Source organism: Rhagoletis pomonella, unplaced genomic scaffold, assembly GCF_013731165.1.
Source record: "Rhagoletis pomonella isolate Grant_MI unplaced genomic scaffold, Rhpom_1.0 Rhpom_scaffold_00003, whole genome shotgun sequence".
Lineage (NCBI taxonomy): Eukaryota > Metazoa > Arthropoda > Insecta > Diptera > Tephritidae > Rhagoletis > Rhagoletis pomonella.
In genome coordinates this window covers 76,365,342-76,386,400 of record NW_023458557.1, presented here as the reverse complement: position 1 = coordinate 76,386,400, position 21,059 = coordinate 76,365,342, and the positions used below count along the sequence as shown (strand labels likewise).

Sequence of the window (21,059 nt, the reverse complement as noted above, 5' to 3'; positions counted from 1 at the left end):
TCTGTTCGGGTAGAAGTTATCGGAAAATTTTAAAGACCATTTTCTGTTGATTTGTATGTGGTAAAAAAAAAAACGTAGCACTTATATGTATAGATGTCAATATGTCTACTACATGTACATACCCTGCAGTGAAAAATTATCAATTGTTAAAACTAACCAACTTATAGTTAGCTTTTTGGCGAGATTTCGATTAATACCTCACTTTTAATTAGCTATGACAAAACCAACTTAAAGTGAATTGTAAAGTCGTGCAGGAGTCATGCAAACGCAATCGGGAGTTGGTTTTCTTTACAAGTTTCTATTAAATATCCTCATATAAAAATTACTTTCAATACACTTTTTTTCTGAACTTCGCAGATTCTTTTTCATATTCAGGACAAATAAAAGGAAGATCGAAATTTTATACTATCATTTTGAAGTTATGTCTGACGGTGTTCGAATATGGGGCCACCCAGAGCAGAATATGTAAACAAATATGAAATGTAATAAAATAAGGTAAATAAATAAGTAAAAAAAAAAAAAAAATATTTTGTTTTTCTTATTGATATTTTATGTCCAAAAGTAGTTAGTTACAAGTTAGTTGACATGTAATGCAGAGGTATCCAGGTCTGACTTTTTTGCGGCCATCGCCCCACAAAAGTAGTTAGCTTTTTTCGAACAAAATACACAGTTAATAGTTAGCACTAGTGTTCGCGTAAACAGACTAAAGTTAGGTATAAGCTAACGTCACTCCCTGCAGGGTATGTATGTATATATGTAGGTACATATGTACACATGTGGGTAGCCAAAGGCAGAGTCAGACAACACTAACCACAGATAATTTTGCACCTATCAGCAGTAAAGCTCAAACACATGAAGTAAGTATGTACTGACAGGCGCCTAGAAAGGCCAATAAAACATAACGATACATGCATGTACATAAGCACGAGTATGTATGTAGATAGAACATACACACAAATTGTTCAATATTGTGGGCCTAACTCTACCTTTATTCTTCCGCAATTCTTGTACTATATGTGGTATTTTTTTACAGCTTCCAAACAATGGGTCACTTGACGCTCAAATAACAAAATGGCATAGTACATACTTAGATACGGCGATAAATTTTGTTTTTTGTATAGTCTCCAATGGCACGTGATATTTGTCACTTATCTCCAACTCCTACGTACGTTCGCAGGGTACGTATCTATTTCTTGCACATTTCCTCATTTTTGGTATCATGCAATGTTGTTTTTTTTTACTACAATTTGAAAGCGGATATTTTGGGCCTTCTTTTGTTTCATGTCGTTTAATTTTATTTTATGAGTATTTCGGCTTTAAAAGTCCTCTATCGGTCATTGCCGGCTTTTAACTTTTACGACTTTCAATGTAAGGTTTCTGGTTTTTGGATTGCATTGGGCCATAAATGTCATATCAGTTTTTTATTAGAGTGGAAGGTTGGGAGCTATTACATTTAAGCACCTGCTCATGATTCGGTGACCACGCTTATATACATACATACCTATATACATTTATGTACAAGAGACTTCCTAATATTTGAAGCAGTTATGAACGAATATTTTCAGGTTTAACAATATTATCACACAATACTTTGAAATGAAATATTGTGCTGAAAACGGTTATTGGTAATCGATATTATATTAATTATGATAGCTTCTTAACAACCATGTAATATTTATTTTTTTAAAGGAGTATGTATACGGTATTATAATACTACCGAAACCCCTCCTTTTTTAGTAGCTTACAGGCGAAAATTTAGTCACCTACAAGATTTTTCCGAATAGTCAGTATGAATGCAACCTTTCTCGATTCAATGATTGCCGGTTTGAGTATAAGCTACAGATTCAATTTATAACGATTCAGTCGAAGATCGGTTAACCGAGAATTCAAAAATTAATTAGTTCTCGAATTTTCAATTTCTGATACATATGACACAAATGTAAAAATGCTATTCGATTAGTTTTCTTTAGTTGTCCTCCTTAATAAAAATACAGCACAAAAGGGGTTGCCGAGACAAAAGCTTAATGTCTATGTCTACTTTGGTTCTCACGTCTTAGCCGGTGAACTTTTTTAAAGAACTTATGGACTTTTTTTCGCTATCGAATGCTGTGATCTCAAAATCAAAATTCGATACGAGTTACGTCGAAAAACTATAAAACCGCAGCACCTAATCTAATCAGTGTGAATGTCTTTGTTTGCCGGCCACTGGCATAAAGCGTTCCAAGCAACTCTATAGAGTGGGTATAAATACTTATTCACTCACATTTCAGTAGGTTTGTGTAACCATAATTTCCGCTTCAGCCACACTAACTAGTAATGTTCTGCTTGAAACAAAATAATTAAATTTCAATTATTTACGCCATTTACATATGCATGTGCATGTATGCTTGCGTATGTATAAACATGCTTGAACATTTTTTAGAATTAATTGTTTCGCCCTTTCTGAATGCATGTGTACAGACGGGCACATACCTACATACATATTTGTAAAAGCTGTACTGAGCAATTGTTATCGGTTATTTGCGTGCGGTAATTTTCGTGTACCATATGCACATTAGGACGCCACAAAATCAGTAAAGTCGGAATTTTGATGCTTTCACCCCCTAGGATTGCTCTATATCGAAATAAATATAACTCAATTTTGTTTATATTGAAAACAAAAAATATTTAGAGGTCGCTCAAAGCGCTCAAAGCTTTCCATGTCTTTTATATGGGGAAAAAACAACTTTTCGTGGTTCTCTTCAGGAGACTTCCAATAACAATAACCGATTGTTAGTTAACCATTTTTTGACGGACCCATAAATATAGTTACTATGAAAAAATTGTTAAAAAAAGAATTGGGTATTATTATTGTGAATTTCCTGAAGAGAAACAGAGCTTTCCGATAGAAAAATATTGATTTTCAAGAATTATATACCATTTCCACGAAAAGTTGTTTATTTTTCCCCATATAAAATACATGGAAAGCTTTGAGCGCTTTAAGCGACCCCCAAATATTTTTTGATTTCAGAATAAAAAATAGAGGTACATTTTTTCGATATAGAACAATTCTAGGGGTTGAGAGCATAACAATTTCGACCAACTCCGTCGGTCATGGGCTCGATACCGATGAGAAAAAGTCTTTCTAACACTTTTCATTCAATTTGATTATTTTTGTGTTTTTGAATGAAAGCTTATAAAATTTGCAAGAAACCAGTTGAGCTTGATTTTTGAATTATTATTTGATTATATAAAATTGCTTAGTGCAAAGTGCAGAAAAAGGAACAATTTAAAAAAAAATCGATTCTCCTGTATCAGTTAAAAAATGTAGGTTTCCCCCAAAAACAAATAAAAAAAAGAAATGTTATAAAAAAAATGTCACCCAAATTAAAAAAAAAGATTTTAGATTTTAGAAAAATATTGGGTATGCAGTTTTAAAAATCATTAAAGTTTAGTATAATAAAGTGCATTTGGAAAGTCATTTTCCAAAAAAAAAAAAATAACAAACTATCAACTAGTCTAACACACATACATACATACACAAAATTTTATTCAGCTGCAACTATGCGGAAGAGCCAGTTACTACGCTCATTCCTCCAGGTAGTTTGACCATTGCAGAAAATCTGTTAAACGCCCTTTAATGTTGTTTTGTTGTTATAATTGTAACTGCGCACAACTGCCAAGTAACAATAAGCCAAACCAGTCAGCGTTGGCGTAAAATCCAAGCAATCAGTTGCAAAGGAAGCACCTACCAAACAGGAAGAAGCCAACTAACGATAAGAACAAGTAACAAAGAATAGTGAGAGGGAGAGAAAGAAAGATTTTAGCAGCTGCTGCACAATAATGTGGATTATCTGCCTTTGTTTGATAGTTTTTTGCAAAAAGAAAAACTAATAACAAGCACAAATAAGAATTGGCGTAAAAGAAATAATAACAACTCTTGGAATATATTCGATTTTAGGAAGCATAAAAGAATAATCGCATTGCGTAAATAAGACTGTTGTGATGAAAAACGAAAGCATTAAAAAGGTAAAAGGAAAATATTTAGAAAAAAATTATGGCAGCAAAACAGAAAACAGTGCAAAGGAATTAGACAAATGAAGTTACAGTAAACCATTTGGGAATGACTAAGGAATCTTTGAAACAAAAAAAAAATTCATAAATATTTCCAAGATGAAAAAAGCCAACGACTATTCCAAAATCGATTTCAATTACTTCACTTCAGACACCAGTTAAAATCGTCATCCAAAAAATAAGTTGTTATAATTCATTTTTTCCATGCAATTAAGGACACAAAGTTTAATGATGGTTGACAACCTCCCCCTTTTAATGCTCAATTAATAGCTTCATTAGCAAAAACAAAAAAAAATACTAAAAAACTCTGTATAGAATAGAAAATAAAGTAATGAGAGTGCAATGAAAAAGAAGGGGTAGATGGCGAGTTATATTTAAATGAAGGCCATCATTCAATAGTAATATTTGCTGATTTTCGGTGATTATGGAGGCAATTAAAAACCTTAACTAATTAGATTTTTAATTTGTGGTTTGAGAGAAAAAAATTACGAAAAATGTAATTGAGGTAAATTTTTTATAAGAAATGGAGTGATGATGAAAAAGGGAGAGAATTGTTACAAATTTTTTGGTGTAACTGGCTAGTCTTTTTATCAAAAAAAATTTTGTAAGGGTTTTGGACGAAATTTTGGATTAGCACAAATAAGGAACAGACGAAAAAGAAATTTAAATTCCATCAGTTGCGGAAGACTATTTTTGATTTTGATACTTCGCCATTTCTGAAGACATACTGGAATAAAGTTTAGTCTTAAAAATATTTGAGATCTCAAATAGACAGCTTCCGACAGATAAACATTTGTTAATAAAAAAAAAAAAATACATACTTAGTTAGGAAGTAGGTATGAATCACTGTAGAAAGTTGTTTGAAAAAGAATAAATGTAAGTATATTTTTCACAAAGGGTTGCCAGCTGTAAAAAATTAAAAACTAATTACACAGCTTTAGCAAACAGATTTTAAATAGGGTCATCAATAGAAATCTATTTGAAAATTGCATAACAATTTCAAAAACTAAAACCTTTGTAATTAGTGAAAATTCATTTTGAGCATTTTTTAACAGGACCGTATGTATTTTATAATTAAAAAAAAGAACATAAAATAATTATGCATCAGATTTAAATAGCGATATTCAAAGAAAATCATTTCTAAACACGTCAGTAAATTTTAACTTTTTCGATCGAATAATCGTTTAATTCGGATTTTTATGTTTGCGGTCAAATTTAATGGTTATTTGTGATTTTTATTTTTTTTCGATCAAGAATAATGGTTACTTAGGATTTTTATTAATTCCGGTCATTTTTAACCGTTATAATGAAAACTGTTTTTTGACCGATTTAAATCTTTTGTGATGTAAAAAGTAAGTCCGAAAATTATGCTTATAATATGACAGAAAAATTTAAAATTTCATAACAATTTCAAAAAACTAAAACCTAAAAGAAGTCTGATGAGGAGATGGAGTGATCACCGAAATAGCAGCTATAACTTCTACTATTTATAAATTATTTACATTTTTTCACAATAGTTTTCATTAAAAACGGCCTCAAGCTCAAGAAAATTGTTGAATATACATAGTTATTATAAGGCCATGGGCGTAGCCAGGTAGGGGCAGGGGGGGTGCTTATATATATACAAAATAGTACCCTGAAATGCCAGCTTAATAGGGTCGAGCCCGCCCCCCTAAATTTCATTCTGGCTACGCCGATGTATAAGGCCATAAATAACCAAAACAAAAACCTTTGCAATTAATGAAAATTATTTTTGAACAGGGCTCCCCTGTGTATTTTATAATTAAAAATAATAACATAAGATAATTATGCATCATTTTTAAATAGCGGCATTAAATGAAAGCTGTTTTAAACACTTCAGTCAAAATTATTTTTAAATTGAGTTGCCAGCTTTCTAAGAAAACTAAAAAATCAGAGACCGAAAATAACCGTTAAATGCCTACATTTTTATGTTTAGATTATTTCTAAACGTTATTTGTTATCTTTTCGATTGAATAATTATTAAATTTGAATATTTATTTTTACGTTCAAATTTAATCGTTTTTTTGTGAGTTTTATCTTTTTCGATCAAAAATAATCGTTACTTAGCATTTTTATTTTATTCGTTATAATAGAAATTGGATTTTTTGACCGATTTAAAAATAACGGCTAGAACATGATCGAAAAAATTAAAATCATAAACGAAGATAAAAAATTTATCGAACAAATTTAAATTCAAAAATAACTAACGGTTTCATTTTATCAAAAAAATAGAAACCTAATTTTAACGGTTAAAACAAAGATCATAACCGTTACGGTGCCTGTTAGAACGCGATTGAAAATATTAAAAATATAAATGAAGATAAAAAATATATCAGAAAAATTTTAATTCAAAAATATTAATCTAATTCTAACGGTTAAGTTATGATTACCAAGAATTGAGCTTAAAAAAAAATTAGGGTTGCCGCTTATCCCAAGAAATAAAGTTTATAACCTAGCATAAGTATGTACAAACATTTTTTCTTATAATTTAGAAATTAAATGTTGTTTAAGACTAATTAATTAAAACTATAAAATACGCATGAAAAATATTTCAAAATATTTTATTAAATCCCTTTTTTGACAGAGTTGCAATTATCTAACTATTAATAAATTATATATATTACGACGATGATATTAAACGAGATTTGCTTTGAGAAGGCATTCATCAGATTTATTACTAACTAGGGTTGCCGTTGCCCTTTTCTTCAATAATTGAAATAAAAAAATTCAAAATATTTCAAATACATGCACTAAATTATAGGCATTCGTAAATATATGTATGTATACGGGTTTTAGCAGGGTTTCCACCTAACAAAAAAGTAAAAAATGATTTTTGTAATATTTTCCGTATTTTACAAAACCAACAATAGCGTAGTCATCTCCTCCCAAGGCACATTAAACAGATAATAGCAGAAGAGCAAAAATACTACTGATGAAGTTTTTAGTGCTAAAAATGTTCCCAAAAACACCTAAAAAATTTATTTTATTGTATTATTGTATTCAAATACATATGAACATTATTGTGCAATACAAAGCTAGCCCTCAAAAAGCTTAGCGCGCCTACACAGAAGAGCCCTTACTTCCGGCGTTTAATTCTAACTCAAGCGGGAAATTATCAAAGGTCGCTGTTAATAAACCGCGAAATGTTTTGGATAACAGCTTTTTCATTGACACACAAAATATTAGAAAATTAAAAAAAAAAAACAATAATTTTTCTGTATTTATGTTGGTACGAATAACAGAGCACATAGACGGCGATAACTTTGAGGTTTTAGCAGCAGAACCCATAAAAATTACGAAGATATCAAACAATTTAATGGAATACTTGAACCACAATTGTGGCATGATTAAAGCTACTTACTTTATATGTACATACAAAAGTATGAAAAAAAAAAAAATTTGAATCCTCTCCGCAGATACAAGAAATGTTCTCACTTTAAGGTACACAATTGTGCGCCCTGTGCGATAGCGAAAACAAGTGATCGATTTCAAAATATTTCAAAATATGAATAAAATGCGATGTAAGCCGCCAGACGAAGATATCTTTATGTACATATGTATGTTTTAAGGTTATTATTTTTTTCATTAAGAAAGTTAAGGCGAAACTCGCATAAATTTGCAGACTAAAAAGAATAAATATATTTAAAAAAAATTTGTAAAATAGTGGCAAGCAACGCGCACAACTTGGGATTAATTAAACGAGACACAAACACTAACAAGGGATACCACATATGTATGTACTTATTTGCTGTAGAAATAAACATTTATGATGATTAAAGGGGACATTCGTATATAAACATATCGAGCAAGTCAAGTGAATTAGTCCATCATGAATGAATAAATGAGTGAGTAAATGCACAGCAGCGCTGCGACAAGTGCAAAGCCACTAATTAAACAAAAAACCATAGCAGACAGACGGCATAAGAGTCGGCGAGGGCCATGACACAAAACACAAAACTGTGCACACTTTTAGTGGTGGCACATGTGGTGGCCTCATGTGAGAATTGGGTGCTTTATGGGAATTATGGTGAGCACAATTGTAGGTATGTACATATGTATATAAAAATGCTTGTTTTGGGGCAGCAAGAAGCTCAATCGTCGATGGACGACTCATGGGAATGTGATAAATGAGGGACTTTAAAAATGGCAGCATGCGGCACTTGTAGATGTGTGAGTGTGCAGAAAACAACAACAGCTAAAGAAGAAATTATATGCATAAATTAAAGGAAATAAGGGCAGTGGCACAGAGGATTTTACACGAACAGAGATCATAGACATATGTCCGAACATCACAAGGTGACTAAGTAAATAAAAAGATCTTAGAAAAAAAAATGGTTTGTGGAACAAATGAAATTTTGTAAGATATGAAAGAAAAAAAGATCGAGTGTTGAATTTATTTCATTTACTGCAGTGCAAATTTATCACACTTTTATGTTAAGTGAGGAATAATTTGCCTTAAGGACAAAGCGGTTCGTTGCAAACTGGAACACTTATGTACGCGGAGAGTATGTGTGAACTAACTATTTTATTATTGTAGGAAAATTATTTATTTATTTCAGTTTAACAGTGATTACTAAAGTTGCCCACGCGCACCTACAGGGGTCCACGGCAGATAGTAAAGAACACAAATGTTTCCTATAGGTAAATGTACCTATAAATGTAGGCAGATGATACAATACCTAAAAAAATATATATAGCAAAAAAAAAAAATTCCAAATTGTTCGATGATTTTTGAGAGACTGTATTTCCTAACAGATAGCGCGAAAAAATAACTTTGAAAATTTTTGCTTTTTTTGTCCACGGGCTTGAACAAATTTTTAGCTTTTTTATTTAGCTTAAATTAATTTTTCTAAAACCGCCCTTAATTTTGTTTTTTTTTTTAAGTTGTGTTCAAATTCGAAAAAAAACAAATTTGAACACCCTAATTTAAAAAATGCATTATTTGTAATTTTTTTATTTGCATGCAGCTGTGTATCCTTCACACAATTTTATACCCCTCGAAGAATAAGTGCGTTATAAAATTTGGTTTGACCTCTGAGAGCCAAGTTATAACAATTTTAAACCAAACTTCAAAACTGCTGTACTAGTTTTTACTCCGAAATTAGGAAAAAAATTTGCACAAAATGTCGAATAAAATTTCGGAGTTTAACTTCAGAATTGTTATAATTTGGCTCTCAAAGGGCTCAAATTAAAGGTCTTGAATAGCACTAAAACGCACTTGTTGTGCGAGGGATATAAAATTGTGTGAAGGATGCACAGCTGCATGCAAATAAAAAAAAAATTATAAATAATGCATTTTTTAAATTAGGGTGTTCATATTTGTTTTTTTTCGAATTTTGAACAATAAAAAAATAGAAAAAGCATGCATGCAAATCATAAAAAATGCAATATACTATATAAGCATTTTTCAAATTGAGGAGTTACATTTTTTTTCGTTTTTTAAACAGTGGAATCGTGTTGCTCATCTCAAAATCTCTAATATTAGTATAACAACAAATCAATTTTTTTTTAATAAATCCGTTTTGCATATTTTTTCGAAGAACACTATTTTTGACCAATTTTTCTAAGGTAAAGAGTGGAAATTTTTCAATAAATTATCTCAAAACACTGGTGAAAAATTCCAATGTGTCATAGAAAAGTGCAAGTTCATAGGTAGATACTCTAACCAAAAGTGAGTTAAAAACAAGCTAAGGGTTGGTCATTATTATTTTTTTCTTTTAATTTTTTTTATTATTACCACTCGCACTAATTCACTGTCAATTCGCATAAAAACGCACTTACAAATACGTATATAAAGCCACAAATAAGCGCATAACACTTGCTACTTTTATCGATTATTACCGCCGGATATCTAATGACTTTTCGTTGCACTAAATTGATTTTCGATTGGAATGCAATTATTTGTTTGCGTACAATAAATGTAGTAAAGAACACAAAACAAAATACATATAATCATTTTAATCAACGATATTTCGACACAGCTCATTGACTTTCAACGTCAAGTGTTGCAAACAGCCTAACCTAGTTATCAATAAATACTACAAATAACTACATACCTATATGTATACATACGTACAGGTGAACCTTTCAGCACACCCTGAGCAGCAGTTAGATATGTGTTGAACAAAATATCATTGCGGTGTATATCAGACCCCAAAAATATGTTAAGTAGTCTTTTTTGGAAAACGAAAAAATTATTTGTCATACAGTGATGACTGGACATAAGAAAAATCTACAAAATTGAACAAAACTCGTGATACTGTTGATGTAGCAAAGACTTTGTGGAACACTCTCAACTTCCATATATTCAAGTATCACTGTATGTTGTTGCTATAGTGATATATTCAAGTACATATGTAACTGCTTTCCACAAGCGCACCAAAATAGACAATCGATTCGTTAGATTTATTATCTATGCCTGTAAAAATATTGCTTAATTTTCTTTAAAAAAAGGTGGTGGTTGGAGGGTGAAGGATGGCGTTACGGCGCATATGTCATTGTGAGAATGTAATTAATTTCTTATGAAGGAAGAAAAATAAGAGTGAAAACGTTAGTTATGCAGGACTAGGCTAGGCGAAGTTGGATTTTCAGTGTCAGTTATGATACAACAGCCGCGATGTCTGAATTTGGTATTCCCGCGAAACTAATACGGCTGTGTAAATTGACGTTGAGCAATATCACCAGCTCCGTCAAAATTGGCAAGTACCTCTCCGAGCTGTTTGATACCAAACGAGGTTTCAGACAGGGCGACTCCATTTCGTGTGATTGCTTTAATCTGATGTTGGAGAAGATAATAAGAGCTGACCGCTCTTATCGATAAAAATAAGAGCTACGTCTGTCTGCTCTATCTTATAAGAACTAGATAGAGTAGCAAAGCGCATGGGTCTGATGGTGAGTGAGGACAAAACGAAGTATCATCAGACAAACAGTCAGCGCATATTAGCATTAACACCAGTAACGATGCTACTTTGGACTGAACATCAATCGAGAAGACGAATACGATATGATACCGCGCGGATCCTGATTCCCGTAATCGAATTTAAGTGTGCAAGGCGTAACGATGTATGTAGATAAATCCCTTCTGATCAGCAGGAGGAGTAAAATGCTCCAATCTTCTCATTTGAGCCTAGCTTTGTAGCAGGTGACAGACATCTTTTTTAGGATATCAAGAAGCACTATTGCCAACCTGGTGCTTTTCGCACTAAATTTAGTGCGTTTCTTAATTCGAAACGCGAAAATTTCTGAGTTTGGTGCTTGGTGCGTTTTTTGGTGTTTTTTTTTTTTTTTAAGTTTGAAGACACCAAATCTGCAAATTTTAAAAAAATCGAAGCTATATTAATAGCAATCGTAAATATTTTAGCAACTTTAGAAAAATGGAAACAAAATCATAGCACAATGACAATCGTAAGCGAGCATATGTTTGCCAACAAATTTTTGAAACAAAAAGATTTTTACCACTATGCGCTCAAATAGGGCACATTAAAAAGGGAAATACAATTTCGTTATGTTTCAGGTGTCAAGCAGTCGGAAAGAAAAGTTCTTTATGTTCCTTTAGTTCACGAGATCATAAGAGACTGCAGTGTAGATTTAAACTACCATATGTACATGAAACTTCATTTTTTGTTTTTGCTTTCGTTTGACAGGAATTGTAGAAAAAATTATGTAAGACGAAGAAAAATTTAACCCTTTGAAATCGAATCAAAAACAGTCATTAAAAAACCTGTAAATCTACAAAATGCTATTTTCCGACCTGAATCGACAGGTCGCGACCTCTAAATGACCTTTAAAAAATCTATAAAAATAGGCAATAATAAGTATGACTTATAAAAACAAATAGAATTAGGGGGTAGGGTCTTAAAATTTACAAAAAAAGAGGATTTTCGATGGGCACCCCAATGTGTATGTATATCGCACATTTCTTTCTTTCTGGCATTTCCTCAATTAAGTTTCACTTTTTTCGCGCGTAGGGACTACACACACTAAGTTTTTTTTTTTGGAAGAAACGAACCCACCATTAGATTTCAATGGATTTTCATGTCTGATGATTTTTCCGAACGATGCGTACACAGAAAGAATCCCGAATATGTCTCCACTTGACGAAAAAATATGCAAGAAGAGAAAAATCAGTAATTTTGCATCGCTATTCCTCACCTCCAAAACCAATAGTCTAAGAGAAATCATTATTATTAGTACCTTTGAGGCGATATGTTCTTTTAAGAGGATTTATTTGCCATCCGTTTTCATTAAAAACTTAAAATTAAAAAAATACTTAATTCACGTTACAAATGGTGCGTGATAGATTTTTGATTGAAGTTAGAAAATATGAGTACTAAGTCCAAAACCCTCAACAAAAATTTTGATAAACTTTTTCTGGCCTAGTTTTATCAGCAGAATCATATTCGCCAGATGTTGGGATGGTTTTTGTGAAATACTCTTCCCTTATCATTTGTTTAACACATTTAATTTGTCTGCACAATGCCAAATTCAAGACGTTAATAGCCCGGAATATTCTTATTTTTTAATTTTCCCGCCCAAACTTATATATTTATGTATATTTAATTTTGTTTGTTTTGTGTTAATGTAACTCCTTAATGATCACATTTAAATTCGTGTCATTACATAAATCAAATAAACTTCAAATATTATATCCATGTATGTATGTAAACAAAAACACCCAGCCATTAGCGATTTTGTCAATTCAATTCAATTCTTTTTCATTTAAATTACGTCATATTTACCAGGCGCCCCATTTCAGGTACAATTTGCATAAATTTGAAATAATTCACAGAGAAAAAGGTAAAACACACTGAGGCAAGATGATTGAAATATGCAAATATGAGAAATTAAATTAAAAAAAAAATAAAAATGAAAAGTAAGAAAGGTAAGAAAAGCCAAGAGGCGCGCATGCGTGTGTCTGTAGCAGAATATGCGCAGCAGCAGCACCACAGTCAGGAAAATTATAACCCAGCAGGGCTGTTGCGGCTGGGTGCGCCATACGTCGTGAGACACAAGATCACTAGACAGTGTTGGCAATTATAGATATTAACTACATGAAAATGGCCTTAACGAAGTACATATGAGCAAGGCAGCAAGAAACCACTGCCACCCCTTATTAAAGGCAGTCGCAACTCATTTAAAGTAAAGTTTTACTGAAGCAATTGCTTAGGGCAAGTAAATGCATCCAAAGAGGAAATTTTATGTTATTTTTATATACTTAAGTAGATATGTATGTATGTATATACGAGTGCAAGAATACATGAGAGGGTTGATTTTTGATTCAATTTCTCTGCGTGCAATTTAAATTTATCTTTTTAAAACCAAAGTAAAAAAAAAAAAAACAAGAATGTTTTCAGCGTATGTTTGCTTGGCGACTCAATTGCGACGGATTCAAGAACGTAGAATGTGCAATCTACGTTGCAGAAAAATCTACCTACCTATGTAAAAACGTATTAAAGAAATATTTGTACATAAATATATACATACAAGGGTAAATATCAAGATATAGTTTTAATGAATACATATATAAAAGCGCATGTAGAAGGGATGGCAGGCAACCAGTCAAAATTCTCTTGTGGAAACCACGCCTGCATTAGATTTTTTTTTTTATTTATTGCTCGTCTATGTCTTTGCTTCTGATTGGCAATATTTCTTGACCACTTCACCAAGATCACTACTTACTTAACTCGTGAGTATGAACCAAAAAGGGTTGTTTCTTGTATGTCGTAGAAAATATTTTAAAGTTGGCCGTACATACCTGAAAAAGACAGAAAAACATGTATAAGAACATATGCATGTATTTATATTGGAAAAGTTAAGCATGAAATTAAAAATTAACTAATTTTTTTTCTTAATTTCAATGATATATAACAATTTATGTACATAAATTAGTACCTATGGATAAAGTCTTCTTTTTACTTGGCGTTGTAACCGCCTAAGCAATTTTGGCCGAGTTCAACAAAGCACGCAGTTGTTTCTGTTCTGTCCCAACTGACGCTAATTGGAAATGCCACGTGAAGCCAAGTCTTGCTCCACTTGGTGTTTCCATCGCAGTGGGCCCCCCACCCCCCCATCGTTTTCTGCTACCACAAGGGGGTTCCAAGTTGAATACTTTCAGAACTGAAGCATCGGTGTCCATTCGAACACGACGTGGACAAGCTAGCGGAGACGCTGTATTTTAATTCCCTGCATTATGTCCAGGTCGTTGTAAAGCTCATACAGCTCATCGGTCCATCGTCTGCGGTACTCGCCGTCGCCAACGCGTAAAGGTCCGTAAATTAAAAGTAGATTATAATAGCCTGATCCAGGTATTAAAAAAAGCCTACACATTTTGCCCAAAAGTTGTAGTTTTTTTTCTTATAACGGCACTTTGTAATGAATAGTAAGAAGCTTGAAAATACACTCTGAAAGTTTATGGAATATGGTAATAGGTAGGTATGTATATATATACAACTGATTTCTGATATATACTGGGGATTTCTTAATACCTTGATAGCGGTGTAAAGCAGGGATCACACGATTTGTACATTTGTACAGAAAATGCCAAATTTAGATTTGTTCACATTTGCGCATTTGGATATCGATGTGCAAATGATTTGTTTTGCGATCAGACGATTTGGCTGCTAAAGATCCAAATGATTTGTCACACATTTGCACACGACAGAGAAGTGACAAATATTGTCCACATTCATTCACACGGTTTAACCATTTGGTCATAAATACTTAAACAGCTGATCAGTTCTCAACCATACTTTTGCATCTGTGATACATATTGTGAGATTTTAAGTGAAATATACAAAAAATAATGGATACGCAAAGGGAAAAGAAACTCGCAGCGATTATATACATTTGTTATTATATAAAACGGAAAAGATGTCTTGAAAAGAATAGTATTCCTAGAAAGAAAAGAAATATGACTCCACGAAGTGTTTGGGTGAACGAATGGCTCCTTAAAAGGTGCACCGAGGGCGCTTACGAAAAAACTTTGCGCGAGTTCCGGGAAATAAATAATCAAAAATATTTGTTTAAAAATTACTTACGTATGAACGAAACGACCTTCAGCGAACTTCTTAAAAAGATTTCTCCATTTGTAAAAAAGAATGATACAAATATGCGAAAAGCGGTTCCAGACTGTGAACGTTTGGCTTGTACACTGCGCTTTCTCGCTTCAGGGGACAGTTTTAAAAGCTTATCTGTAGTTTTTCGTATTGCGCCCAACACTATTTCTTTATTCATACCGGAAGTTTGTGATGCAAATTACAAAACACTCAAAGATGAATATTTGCAGGTAAATATACACCCATTATAGTATAAACGAAAAATTTAATTTTAGATTATTCATTTCTTAGGTTCCATCCAATGAAGATCAATGGAATGAAATTGCCAGAAAATTCAATGAAAAATGGAATTTCCCCAACTGCATAGGAGCAGTTGATGGGAAGCACATCCTAATGGAAGCTCCGACGCGATGCGGAAGTACCTACTTTAATTACAAAGGTACTCATAGCATAGTCCTAATGGCTATTGCAGACGCAGAGTATAAATTCGTATATATTGATGTTGGCTGCAATGGACGAGTTTCTGATGGTGGAGTTTTTGGCAAATCAACTTTCCAGCACGCCTTGAACATGAATTCTCTTGGACTACCTTCATCTAGACCATTGGAAGGCCGCGAACTTAATGTTCCATACGTTTTAGTGGCAGACGATGCCTTTCGTATGCAAAAGCACTTACTAAAGCCATACCCTGGAAGAAATTTGTCAGCTGGCCAGCGCATATTTAATTATCGTTTATCAAGAGCAAGACGTATTGTTGAAAATGTGTTTGGAATAATGGCCAAACGGTTTCAAGTATTTTCCCGACCAATTCGTTTGAATCCTACTAAAACAACAAAGGTCACCATGGCTTGCTGTGCTTTGCATAATTTTTTGATAACGAAATCTTCGAACTATGTGGAAAGCCAAACTGATGAGGAAGGCAATCTAATACCAATTGAATTTAACCAAGTTTCACTTCGACCAGTTCAAGAAGGAACAGTAGAACAGCCAAACAATTACATAAGCAATGAAGCAAAGGAAATAAGGAGAGAATTTGAAGAATATTTTATGTCTGTCAATGGTGAAGTACCATTCCAATACAGACATTTGTAAACTTGTATAGCCCACGCTCGAAAACGCGGCCATAATCAATTCATATTTTAATTAATTACACAGGCCTTCGAAATTAAACCCCCCGCCCCCTCCAATAATTATGTTATAATTTTTTTTCCAAATACTGAGATATCTAAAATTTAAATACCTCTTTTTTCATTGGTGACATATATATTTTAGAATTTTTTTAAACTTGCATGAGAAGCCAAAAAATAATTAATTTAGAATTGAATTTTAACAAAAACTTTAAATTATTAATTAAAAATACCCATAAAGAGACTAAGTAAATCATAAAATTTTATTAATTTCGATGTTAACGCTAAGAAAATTGTCAAAAATTATTTTTTTAAGAGTTAACACGCTAACGCTAACTTCGAAATTACATAAGTTTTTCTGATTTACTTTGTCTCGTTTTGGATATTTTTAAATAATACTGTTGGGTTTTAAGTAAAAATTCAATTCTAAATTAATTATTCTTTGGCATCTCATGCAAGTTGTTAAAATTTCTAAAATATACATGTACCATTAAAAAAAACCACGACGTGTTAGAAAAAACCAAAGAGATATTTTAATTTGACATACCTCGATATTAAAAAAAGACATAATTATTGGAGGGGGAAAAGTTAAATTTCACAGGTATGTGTCATTATTCAATAAATATTTAGTGTACTTAATTATTATAATGATTGTATTTACAGTGCCCAACCGGATGATTACAAACAATACTCAGATGTTTATATTTTAAGGTTTATTCGATTTTTTCAATTTTCACTAAATGTTTTATAAAAATATAGTAGTGCATAAAATAACATAAACCCTCTACATAAACCAAAGCTGAAAGCGTCGAGGAAAAATCACTCAAAATTTTTAATCAGTATTCAGATTATCAAAAATCGAGGCGAATTTTTGGCCACTTCAAACTTGCACTTGATTATGCTGAAATTTTGCTTAAAATTGTTTACAAAACTTTGAACTTTGATTTATGTATATGATTTATCGCCACTAGACACGAATAAAGGCGCGAGCTCAAAAGTTGACGCCGAAAAAGACGCATAAAAAAACTTCAGCGTCAAATACTCTTAACATACTTCGCCAAAGTCTTTTATAAGCATCTTTTTTCGCAAAATATTTTTAAACGCCTTTTTTCGCCGTCAAAACACTAGCGCGCCTTTATTCGTGTGTAGTGACGTTATGTTATTGAATGAACTATGTTTTCATGAAACCTATAGTTAAAATTGAAAAAAGTCAGATAGACTTTAAAATATAAACATCTGGGTCAGTAAACATCTTCAGGCGGGGAGTGTTGGTTTAGAAATCAGCATACACGTATGGCCATAATAATAGTTGTACAACATTTTGACCAATTTTGACCACGTTTCTATATTTATTTAATGCTCATCTTTTTATAGAAATAAAAGTCATTCATTCCAACAATCCAAATTTCAAACTTTGTATACAATTTAGAAGATTCAACACGTTTTCATCAAAAGTTCAAATAGAATTTCAACAATAACTTATGGTATGCAATTTTATAGCCCATTATATTTCAGTATAATAGCGTGCAAGTATGAAGTGCTTTGATATTCGCGTTCATTTTTGATATTTTTTTGGTGACGGCATTGCGCATTTTCTTCCATGTAACAAAAAATTATGAGCAATTGTTTGTTCGGAACGTGTAACTCCCCCTCTTGCAATACTTTTCACTTTCGCTGCTAGTTCGATATTGATAAGATTTTAAATGTTACTAAATTTCAGTACCTTAGCATACACGATTCCAGAGGTAAACAGTTTGTTCTTGTGGGAGGTGCCACAATTAAAAATTTATTAACAAGAAAATTAAAAGTAATTCATTAGAAATATGAAAAGAATATACATAAATATGTATATAGGGTAAAATTCCTCAAAGTGTTCCAACTATATAACTTTGGCGATTTTTTGAGATTCGCATTATTTCAAGTATGTTACTTGCAGTTTAATTGACAGATCTTCCTTGTTTTTTGAATAGTTATGTATAAGTGATTATATCATATTCCGATTGATATTTTTACAGTGTTTCGTGCTTTTCTACGGACATGTAACACGGTTTTTGTGACTGCAAAAATATCAATCGGAAGGTAATATCACCTATACGTAATAATATTCAAAGCCTTGCAACTAAAATTCTGATAACATAAATATCTGTTGAAATAATGCGAATCTCCAAAAATTGCCAAAGTTGCATAGTTGGTACACATGGGAGACATTTTTTCTATATATTTACCGAAATGGTTTTTTGTTCGGAAATAAATCGATCATCTAAAAAATGTTGGCTATCTCGGAGATTTTCACTCTGTTATTTGGTCTTATTAACAGCCTACAGCGTTTCCATTGTTTTCTTTATAATTTCCGCATGTAGTTCATTTGCTGTTTGCTCGTCCTGTGCAGAAATATCCCTCATCTGCATTGCCATATATTGCCCGAAAACTGTCCATTTGTCATCTTTTTGTTCAAGCATTTTTATTGCTGACACTAAAATGTCGTCTGGCGATTTATTACTCCATGTACTTGCATTTTCATTAACACTGGATGTCTGAGTATCATCGTTTGAAATATCGACTTCGCTGTCCAACCTCAGATTTGACTCTGATGTTGTGGTTTTAGCACGGTCATGATTATAATAAAATTTCATCGCAGACCAGAACGGCCAGTGGGGTTTTTCGATTGCGCCTTGACCAGATTTAGTTGCATATTTTTTTTTTATATTGTTGTAGGAGATCTCAATATTGCTCCATTTCGCCTTGCATTCATCCATGCTGTGAACAACTATTTTTTCCTGAATTTGCTTCCATGCATCGTCCTTTTGTTGGCGATTTTTATAGTCGCTAGAAGAATATTCCCATATGCATGAATGAACTTCAATGGCGTTAATTAATTTAAAGATGTTCTCCTGTGTCCAAGCTGTTGTTACATGCGTCCGTTTTCTCTTTTTTTCTCAGAATCTTTAATTGGTGTTGATGTCGAGGCTACATCCTCACATACTGCAGTAATTAAAATCTGATCTAAATCTTCGACCGCTTCCATTGTCTATTATAAATTGCAGTTTTTAACATATATATGTACACTTATTGATGTAAAGGCATTAACTCACCAAAATATCTATCGATTAAAGTTAAATACGAGATATTTTAAAGAAACCTAATCAAAGCAACTTAATAATTGAATGTATTTTGTTTTTATTTGTGTTCACTTGAATGGATAGAACAGCTGATTTTGGGGCGAGAAGACCCAGTGTTGCCGCAGTACAAAAGTTTTTAACCAAGTATGGACGAAAAAATTACCAAGTCGAAGAAAAAATCACTACCACTTTTACAATAAACTGTTGATTGACAGTGAAAATATACTTTCCCTGAGACATAGCTGAGGTTGTTTAATCAAGCAGGTCTAATTATGCATATGCATAAGGTCTAAAAACGCGTTTTTCATTGGTTGAAGCACATTTGCATGTACTTGCCCATAACTTTATTTCTGTTTACCCGATGAAAAATACATTTCGCCGCTTACAACAATGTATAAATTGTTAATTTATCTTGAGATATGCTCGGGGAATAATAGGCAAATTTTCAAGGCGAATTGCGGCAATTGTAAACAAACTAGTCTAGACATCTACCTCGCCGGGAGCAGTTAAATATTTAACAATCGCATTATTACTACACCTGAAAATATGCAATGCGCTACTGCAGGGGAACCGCACGATACGCCATTTATTTAAATGGAATTAATTGCTGCTCATATGTATGTACATACTTAAGAATATACACGTAGGTTGTAAGAGAGAATAAATAAAATGTCAGTTTGATAAAATACGATACATATATGTATCAGAATCTCAATGATTTATTTTAATATCTATTGCAAAATTATATACAGACAAGACTAAAAAGTAGAAAAACATACAATAAAAAAATACTTTTTAATATACCACGTTTCTATTAATGGACTATCTGGTTAAAACAAAATTATTCTGTAGAGTATTTTATTATTGTAAACTGAATAAAAAATATTACCACATAACAAGATAACCTGATACTCAGGCAAGCGTGAACAACCATATTATTTTCTATTTTTTAGTCCATTTATAGAAACGTGGTATATTAAAAAATTTATATATTTTATTTATTTGTGTTCTCATTGTCATTGTGCGTTTAATTTATTAGTGTAGTTTTTTGTTTTTGTGCTGCTGCTATCACCTTGTAGAAATTTGCCTTGGTTCATTTTAAACAAATATTTTAAAATTATTGGTGTCAAAATTGGAGTGAAAAACTTCACAATCTCGAACATATTAATAAAATGGCAATACTGCTCAACCATATTTGTATATTTGTCACAAGCATTTGTCATCAAGTGGCAAATCAGATATTTGGTCATTTGCGTAATTTTTATTTGGCTTAAGTAGCAGGGTTGCGTTCACACGATTTGGCCACTAAGGCTGTTTTTGATTTGCCACAAGAAGCCAAATATTTGGCTTTTCTGATAAATGACAAATAAAATTTAGTGTTCACACGGTTTGTCTATGAATTTGGCAAATTTTTAGCCAAATGTACAAATCGTGTGATCCCTGCTTAACATTTATAGAAATCGGACGTCAAATAAAGAAGTTATAGAAAAAACCGATATAACTGCTGCGCTGGGAACAAATTGAACTTTTTTAAGCCCATATATATAGTGATACAGTTGAATGTACATATGCAATGTAATGTGCATAAGTACAGACAAAGAAAAGAACAGCAGTAATTAACGTCATATAGACAACATTAAAAGAGTTGTGTTACAAAATAAAATGTAATAAATCACAAAAAAAAA

At 32.2% G+C, this 21,059-nt stretch overlaps 2 protein-coding genes across 3 annotated transcripts in view; one reads left to right on the top strand and one right to left on the bottom strand.

Annotated features, from left to right (window-relative positions):
* Nucleotides 1–21,059, bottom strand: part of LOC118735543 (centaurin-gamma-1A) — a 387,419-nt gene that overhangs the window by 59,851 nt on the left and 306,509 nt on the right. The window lies entirely within an intron of this gene.
* Nucleotides 14,658–16,373, top strand: LOC118735552 (protein ALP1-like). The gene has a single exon (XM_036465359.1). It carries the CDS (start codon nucleotides 15,522–15,524, stop codon nucleotides 16,218–16,220), a length of 699 nt encoding a protein of 232 aa, XP_036321252.1. The 5' UTR covers nucleotides 14,658–15,521; the 3' UTR covers nucleotides 16,221–16,373.

Coding starts and splice junctions, on each gene's coding strand:
- LOC118735552 (XM_036465359.1), top strand. CDS start 15,522: ATGGAAGCTCCGACGCGATGCGGAAGTACCTACTTTAATTACAAAGGT.